The 9,556-nt window shown below is 37.1% G+C and overlaps 1 protein-coding gene across 6 annotated transcripts in view; it reads left to right on the top strand.

Moving 5' to 3' along the window:
- LOC106871940 (galactoside alpha-(1,2)-fucosyltransferase 2) overlaps window positions 1-9,556 on the top strand; it is a 54,453-nt gene that overhangs the window by 30,020 nt on the left and 14,877 nt on the right. For 2 of the 6 annotated variants that reach the window (XM_052968129.1, XM_052968128.1), the window contains 2 exons: window positions 1,942-2,169; window positions 8,870-9,001. In XM_052968129.1, coding sequence (XP_052824089.1) covers window positions 8,980-9,001 — 22 coding nt within the window. In that variant the 5' untranslated portion in view covers window positions 1,942-2,169; window positions 8,870-8,979. Of the gene's footprint in view, window positions 1-1,153; window positions 1,403-1,941; window positions 2,170-8,869; window positions 9,002-9,556 lie in introns of those variants that run through there. The other 4 variants (XM_052968132.1, XM_052968133.1, XM_052968130.1 and 1 more) reach the window with 3 other exon arrangements.

Raw genomic sequence — 9,556 nt, forward strand, 5'->3', positions numbered from 1 at the left:
CAGATAACTTTGGCAGTTCACCTGTGCCACCATGATTAACGTTACACATGTAGTATGGCATGCATACAATAATTAGAATTAACTTTTATCAAATTTCTCAGTGATGAAATGGATATTAATTTTCCTAAGAAAAATATTTATTATCTTAAAAGAAAACTAAATGAAACAAATTTCGTATTCGTACAAACTGGTGTTCCGTCGGTAACGACGACGAGAGTTCTTGTAGATCCTGTCAAGAAATTTACGTGTTAGCGACTGGATACTCCACAGACGCGTACTTTTAACATAGTTGTCAGGGTGATTCAGCAGAATACAGAATGTGACAAGGCTGGCCATTTTGAATGACAAGTACTACTCATTTTTGCTAGTTGAGTGGACTGGAGCACCGTGAAATAAATTGCCTTGCTCAAGGGCACAATGTGCCACTGGGGATCGAACTCACGACCTTACAGTCGTAAGCCGAATATCCTAACTAAGCCACACGCCTTAAGTTGCATATAAATAAATCCTCCTATAACTTCTCAGTTACTTATTCACGCATCTCCGTCTCTGAAACTCTTTCTTTTTTACTCTCTCTCTCTCTCCGTACGCGCGCGCGCGTGCGTGTAGCCTTCGATTACAAATTGCAGGTTATTTTACATTTTTTGTTTTTGCATGAGATGAGGTTCAGGTAATCCATTAGTTTTAAATAGTGATTTCGATAAAATTCCTTTTCATCATTATCATAGATGCATTGGGTTTTCGGATCTATTTTAAAACGGGGGCCACATTTTTCATTAATGTTTTACGTAGTGTTTTTGGTACGGAAAGACTTTCAAACTTCGTATACTTATCTATTTTGTGTTATAGAACAGAAAAATATTTTTGTATTCGAATTTATTTCATGTAAAAAATTGTCTTATTTCGATAATTTCAACCAATCACTGACAAGTATTCAGTTGTTTACATTTACTCCTTTGGCTGATTAAGCGATGTAAAGCGTATTTAATCTCCATACCTTCGTTTTATTTGCTTTTTACATTTTAAATTTGCTTTAACCCTAACCATAACCCTAACCCTATGGTTAGGGTTAGGGTTAGGGTTAGGGTTAGGGTTAGGGTTAGGGTTAGGGTTAGGGTTAGGGTTAGGGTTAGGGTTAATTGTTTCAGGATCGTTTGTTTATGTAGTCGGCACTTAATGTATATCGGCTGAATGGACGTCAGTGATTGGTTGAAATTACAGAAATACGACAACTTTAACATGGAATAACTTATGGATTTCTTTTTTTTTTAAAGAAGACTAAGAGAAAAAGATGTTTTATATGACACATTCTACCAGTGTTCCAAGTTTCAAAGTGTTTCGTTAATGAAAAATGTGGCCCCCGTTTTAAAAAAGATCCGGATTTTCTTTTAATGTTATTTGCGTGAGTTAAATTAAGTTTATTATTTCCTAACATGCTAGGGAGCGCAGTGAATTATATTCCTGCAAATCTTTTAGTTACTCCTATTCATATGAAGCCTGAGTAAGGCGGTGAGCTAGCAGAGTCGTTGGCACGCCGGGCGAAATGCTTAACGGTAGTTTGTCTGTCTTTATGTTCTGAGTTCAAATTCCGCCAAAGTCGACCTATCCTTTCGAGGTCGATACAATAAGTACCGGTTGAACACTGGAGGTCGATGTAATCGACTCAATCTGCCCTTGTGGCAAAAATTTGAAATATTACTAAGCCTGAGTGGAATTTTTTGTTTGGGGGTGTGCGATTTTACGGTCGATTCCAAATAAGTTAGTGGGCGGGGGTGTTAGTTTGGCAATATCTATTATTGCTTTGTCTGATTGTCCTTTTTTAAAAAAAATATATTAGGGGATATATAGGATTAAGTTACAAATTTTTAGGACAGTTTTGTTTTTGTACCAAGCCTAGTATCAGCATCCATTCTGCACCTCTCATCCTATCTTTTTCTGTAGCTCTCTTTTAAACCCTCTTCACCTCTCTCTTTGAGATGTAAAGCGCAACTGTAGAAATGAATCAACCAGCCAAGTAACCATAGAAATGAATCAACCAGCCAAGTAACCATAGAAATGAATCAACCAGCGAAGTAACCAGCATTTATATCAGCTAAATTGTCATAGCTCAGGTACCTCTACCGCTAGTGCTCCTATTTTACAGACATCCGGCGATAATCGTAACACCTGGTAAGTTTGTCTTGAATATCTTAACCTTATCGCACTGATTAACCCAGCACTTCGTCTGGTAAACGAGAAAAGCCTAGATTCTTTACAGTTGAGGAAATTATTGATGATGTTTATTCTTCGGATGAAGAGTTTATTCTTACGCAGACAATGAGAGTGATGCAAGCAATCAAATGGGTGAAACAGTGAGGAAAGTAACAATTCGGATGGACAAATAAAGTAGTTGAGTGATAGGCCTGCAATTGTTATTCTCCCGAATGTTAATTGTAATTCAATCAATTAGTTTATCTGTAATCGTTACTCGGGAGTTGCGTATGCAGCTATTCATTTTTTTTTTTTTTTTTTTTTTTTTTTTTTGCTCAGGAACACTACGTAGGGAGTTAAGTCAGATAGGGACTCAGGTCTGAGAGGATTAACGTAAATTTTGAATTAATGAATGATGATAAGCAAATGTCGTTTTTTGTGTCAAAAATGCACGACTTAACGTGACAAGGTTTCGCCCACAATAATCACTGAAAGATTGATTGAACTTTTTTTCTTTTTTAAAAAAGAAGTAATGCTTGCATCTCCTCACCGTTTCGGATAAATTTCACCAATGTTTGATCAAAATTGGTGACTATAAAATGACCGCTGGTACAAGATAGCAAATGTGAAAATAATGCCTTGATTATTGCCAACGGCCTGATTCGTCATTGAATTTTCATGGCTATGCTGCACAAAGAAATTTGCCCCGTTTGTCTGAGCGACACGAACCTGTCACTCTTTGATGTATCAGAGGTAGCCAAATCTCATTCGTTTTGCAGATGAACAATTACTCGCTGGTAGAACGTTAGTGTTTCAGTCATTAGACTGTGGCCATTCTGGGATACCTCCTTGAGGAATTTTCAGTCGAATGAATCGATACCAGTACTTATTTCTTAAAGCTTGCTACTTATTCTAGCAGTCTCTTTTGCCGATCTCCTAAGTTACAGAGACGTAAACATACCAACACCAGCTGTCAAACGGTGGTGGAGGACACACACACACACACACACACACACACACACACGTGACGGGTTTCAGTTTCCGTCTACCAACAAGGCTTTGGTCGGCTCGAGGTTATAGTAAAAGACACTTACTCAACGTGCCATGCATTGGGACTAAACTCGGAACCATGTGGCTAGAAAACAAACTTCTTACCACACCGCTACGCCTGCGCCTATGAGTATTTGGGGTCGGGGAATAACATTGAAGTTAATTCTGTATTTGTTAAAAATTACATTTCGCAGTCGGGTGTAAATGTTGCATTTCCGTAGAAATCGATAATAAATTAAATTCGAATTAAATATGAGTGCCACGTGAGCTTTAATGGATCCTTCTGATTTGGCGGACACCATTTTTTATTTAGTTTTTATTTAGTATGTTTTCCACTGAAACACTTTCAAACTTCGTATACTTGTATAGTTTGTCTTATAGAACAGAGAAAAAGTTTTATATTCGAAGTTATTCCATGTTAAAAGTTGTCGTATTTCGGTAATTTTTGCCAAATTTTGTGAAAAATTTGTGGTGGTGTATTGAACAGATTTTCACCAAATTTGGCAAAAATACTCATAACCCTAAACCTAAACCAAACCCTAACCCTAACCCTAAAACCCTAAAGCTAAAATCAGTACAAACGCACGAACGATGTCATAAATAACAGTGCCGCCGATAGTTGTTGTTGACAAACAACAGCAGTAATCTTATTCAAGGGAAAAGATCCCATTACTCCGCCACAACGTGTTGTTGACAAACCACAACAGTAATTGTTTTCACCTCAATAGACGTCAGTGATTGGTTGAAATTACCGAAATACGACAACTTTTAACATGAAATAACTTCGAATATACAAACTTTTCTTAACAAGGCTAAGAGAAAAAGATGTTTTATATGACACATTCTACCAGTGTCCCAAGTTTGAAAGTGTTTCGTTAGAAAACAAATGGTGTCGGCTAAATCAGAAAGATCCGCTTTAATTAATTTAAATATTAAATTATCGACTCTTACGCTTTAGAACTTGTATAACAAGTCAATCAGTTGCTAAGGTCTCTGCTAAAAATATGGTGTTTTCCCAGGGTGGGGAAATCCTAATCAAATACCCCTCACACCTTTCTTTCTATTCTCACATGCACAGTAACAGACACACACTTACGAAAGTATAACTCTGCCCTCACCCAAGCCGGTGCCTGTCTTTCGACCATACATCAGGTGTGACAAGGAAATGAAGGCGGAGGGTGGGAAACAAAGAAAAAGAAAAACCAAGCACAAAATCACACCATCTCAAGATTGAGTCAGGCGCTCCACTGACTGTCAACGCCCGATGAATAGGGGTTGGGCATGCTGTGTCTGCTGATTCGCAGACACTTGTACTGAGGTTACGACATCTCCAGTGCTTCTTTCACAGTGAGCAGATGTGGTCGCCGTTTGTCAGACACGGTTTTCCACAGCACGCCTCTTTGACTGAGCAATCCAGAATCAAAAATAGACCGAGGTAGGGTGCCTGGCATCTAGAGTGTCGTCAGGTGCTCACACTGCTCTGTCAGTCGGGCAATGCGGTCGATGAAAGTTCAACTCTGGCGTACTATACAGCGTAAGAGGCGGGCAAGTGCAGCGATGTTCTTAGGAAGACTCTGAGTGTCGACGAGAATGAATTGGCTGGTCTGTTCCAGAAGTCCTTGGCCTAGCATTGCCGTTTCTTGAAAAATCTACAGGTTTGGAAGTGATAATGATGAGGATGATGATGATGACGATGATGCACTCAGAAATCTTAAACTGTAACCCCCAGAGGAAAAGGGTCACTTGACTGCCAAACAAATTTTCTAACATACATGTTACTGCTTTCTCTCTCTTCTTTTTCCATTTCTGTCACAATGGCCACTATTGCAGAGTGGTTGGTCTTGCGCCCCACCCTCAAGCACTCTTGATTTACTTTTCATTCCTATCGTTATTCAGGCTTCCAATACTTCTAGGACTTGCTTTAACAACTAACTGCACGCCATAATCTTCCTCCCCAGAATGTCCTCCTTCTGGAAGTCTCTCTCTAATCATGTCTTTTCTTGCTAATGTCCACTGGAGAAATTTAAGCGGAACGTTAACAGAATCCGTATCACCAGTCTCGGATAACCCGTGAAAGCTAGGGTCGCTGCTACTTCCTCCAGACCCGGCAAATAAGCGATGAAACCTTAGATTTTGTAAAAGAAATGCAAGTGCCAAAATAGACATAAGTGCAAATTATCTTCTTAGAATAATCCTTTAACAATATTCAAACTACTGCAGACAATTGATCAGTTTTTAGTCATAGGTGTTGATTCGTGGGCCGCGAATAAATGTATTATGCTTCGTTGCTAAGTTAAGTGACTCTAGAAACTGTGAGTAGGAAATAGAATGAAACATGTGTATGTAACTAGGAAATGAGTCCCCAAAAATTCTCTGGCATACTTCAGATAACGTATTATTTCTTGAATTAGAGTCAAACCATTGTTCAATGATAATATGGTGAAGCAGGTGCGATAAAAGAGTTTTCGATTTCACGTCATAAGTTCGTATTTTGAAGCTATTGATTTTCTGTGAATTTTAACCCTTATGTTTTATAGAAGTAGAGTTTGCAGGCTGTGTTTATAATGTTTTTTTCAATTCTATTTCAAACGTGGGTATCTTATAATATAATACTTTATTCACACCCCATCCCCACCCACACACGCAAACAACCTTATGTATTTATTTTTTGTATATACATACATACATGCATACATGCATACACATATATAAATATAAATGCATATAAATAAAAATACAAAAACACGAACCAACATTTATGTTAATATATATACAAACATAAATGTTGGTCGCTGTTTATATGGTTCTTGTTTTTGTATTTTTATTTACATACGCGCGTGTGTGTTTATTTGTATGTGTATTCATCAATTGCGTATAATGTGGAGGCGCCTACTATGATGTATAGACCAATATGTGTCTGTTACAGGCATATAAACGTATACCGGATGAAAATCTATAACATTAAATCGCAACCGCCATTTTTAAAAGCAAATTTTGGTCGTAAAAAGTCAGCTCTTTCATCAATACTGACCTATTTTTGATACATAGTTTACCTAAGGTTGTGTGTAAATTAAACTTGTCACGTAGGTATGCCAACATCAAATCTTTTATACAAATCATAAACTATCTTAAAGAAATCTTAAGCAGATTCAACGGAATATTCAACACAAACCACTGAATGTCACTTGTTTAGGTGTTATTTGTCACCATTGCTTCTATAAATATCTCACTTCTAGGACTAATTTATATATTCATGCTGAAACGAAACAAAATATAACACATAAACAACAATTTTTTACAATAAATGGGATCAAGTTATCAGTTACCATCAATTTTCAACAAATCCTGCACTGTAATATCCCCCAAAACGAATTTACCATTCCTTTCCTCTCCAAACCATACTCTACAAACGCTTGTTTTCTTCCTCGCTTTCTCCATTCCCTTTCCATTCTCATTCTACCACACACACACGCATACATACACACACGTTACTGTTAACTGTGGGAAAAAGTAATCAGTACCAAAGTGGAGACAAATAATGTTTTATTTTGGCCGAGCGAATCTCTTACAGCTCCGAGTACTGTAACAGCTTGAATTTTAAGGATCCATAATAGTGCCAAACAACTTCAGAGATTCAGATGGATGAAGAGATTTTTAAAGAACGTGTGGAAAAATTTCATGTTAGACGCCAGATGAACCCATGTCGCGGCAGGGGCCACAAAGAACAGCAGCTCCCTCCAACTCGCTACTTCATCAGAAACGATACAGAAAAGAAACCCGATCACACCCAAAAGCCCCAGTATGACCTCAGCCACTGGATGAAACCAAAAGACATAAAACATATTAAATTAAGATTTAGAAGCAACTCTAGTAAAGTCAACATTATTGATGTCGCATACTTAATGCATGTGCTTTGTTTAAACGCTTTCAGGCTTCGGTATTTCGTCCAGAAAAAAAAATATCGCTTTGAAACGTCGAGTGTTAAAAATAGTCAGTATATCTCAAAGACAGGTAAAACAAGTCGCCCCTTAGATGAACGAGAACGATGGATATCGATATTTCGCTGTTATTTCAGCTCATCGGCACCGTATATCCTAGTCACCTTTAAACGAATTGAAATCCATGGTCTGATTTTATATATGCAAATAGCGTTAAATCTATCTGCTGATGTGCATCAGCACAGCACAACTGAAACAAAATTAAATTCCGAGTTCGAAGCAGCTTTAATGTGCACACACACACACACGCACACACACACACAAATTAAATGCACGACATATAGATTTAACTTATCCGCTGATACTCGCAAAAAGGCTTTATTAATTTTTTTAGGAGCACGCCGTCGGTTACGACGACGAGGGCCCCAGATGATACGATCAACGGAACAGCTTGCTCGTGAAATTAATGTGCAAGTGATTGAGCACTCCACAGACACGTGTACCCTCAACGTAGTTCTCAGGGAGACTCGGCGTGACACATAGCGTGACAAGGCCGGCCCTTTGAAATACAGGTACTACTCATTTTTGCCACCTGAGTGGACTGGAGCAACGTGAAATGAAGTGTCTTGCTCAAGGACACAACGCGTCACTGGGAATCGAACTCACGAACTTACGATCGTGATTTGAATGCCCTAACCACTAAGCCACGCGCCTTCTTTATATAAACCACTGCTTTATTAATTATTACCTTTCATATATTAATATTTCGAAGGTGACTTTTTGTTTTTGTATGCATATATCGGGTTGGAGAACTGATGTAACCATGATATTCTATGATCTGATGAGCAAGCGTTTTTTACTTGTATTACTTTGTAAATTGTACAATAGTACTATATAATTAATAACAAACACAATAAAACAAACATGTCAAATAATTTATCACATACTAAAATAAATGATCTTTCACGATGTTGGCTGCGAAACGATCGTAACCTTGTAGATATCAGCTGGTGAAATAAATATATTCTTTATATTCTATATACACCTAGTAAAATAATCATTATTCATTGGATTTACTAGATTTCGACTGTATGGCATTATACATTAAACCTCAATGTATTGATTTAATACGTGTTTTGTTGCTTGGATGGTGGCTGCAACAGTTTACTATATGCAATCGTCTTTATCGCTTTGCTTTTTGACCGGTTTTCATGTTTCCGTGGCACATATATTCCTTGCTGGACGGAACGCCAGCCCGTCGCAGGATCACTAATTTTTGCCAGCTGACTAAGCTAGAGCAACGTAAAAATGAAGTGTTTTGCTCAAAAGAACAAGGTGTCGCCCGGCTGAGGAATCGAAACCGCAATCTTACAATTATAAATCTAACATTCTAACCACTAAGCCACGTGTCAACACGTTTTAGATGATCGGTTTAAGAAGATCATAATCTGAGACAAACTTTTGATATGTAAGGCAATTATCGTGTCCACTTTCCTACCAGATTCTGAAACCTCTACAAGTTAAAGACAATATTTTCGTTAGCTAGAAGTGTTACAAACAGGGACGTTTGAGGAAATCATGTACATTTTTGTCAAGGTATAACGATAAGGAAATCAAAGATTCATAAAAAAATAGAAAGGAAACTGATATTATGAGAAAATTATTTAATAATATTAATTTACTTTTTTTAGATCCATTAGGACATGGTATAACTTTATGTGCTTTGAAGCTGGAAAGGGAAGTTCTGGAAAGATACAAGACTCAGCATTAAGAAGCAAAAAAGACTCGCACAAATACTACGATGAAAACCATTATTACAAAACGTAATTATTTTTCTTTCTTAATCTAATTAATCTAATCAGTGATAAAGAGATATGTGCAAGACAGTATATTCCAGTGAGTATAGCTGAGAATATGTTTCTTATTTGAGAACAGTAAATCCATTTTCGATATTTTCTTCATTTAGTTCGATAAATTTTTAGAATATTTAAAATATTTTTCGGACATTTAAGTAAAACAAAACAAAACAAAAAAACAAACAAACACAAAAAACAACAAAAAACTCCGAAATTTTCACAAGCCAGAAAGTAGAAACACATTTACAAATTACGAAAAATGTTCTTAGACGATATACAGAAAATTTTAAATTTAAGAATTTTAAAGTTACACACTTACGCACACGCACACAGACGCATATATATGCTTGCTTAGACATGAATGCATGTATACTCATCTATCTATCTATCTATCTATCTATCTATCTGTCTGTCTGTCTGTCTGTCTGTCTGTCTGTCTGTCTGTCTGTCTGTCTATCTATCTATCTATCTATCTATCTATCTATCTATCTATCTATCTACAATGGTGTTGCTCCGTTATGA

Source organism: Octopus bimaculoides, chromosome 5 (genome assembly GCF_001194135.2).
Source record: "Octopus bimaculoides isolate UCB-OBI-ISO-001 chromosome 5, ASM119413v2, whole genome shotgun sequence".
Classification (NCBI taxonomy): domain Eukaryota; kingdom Metazoa; phylum Mollusca; class Cephalopoda; order Octopoda; family Octopodidae; genus Octopus; species Octopus bimaculoides.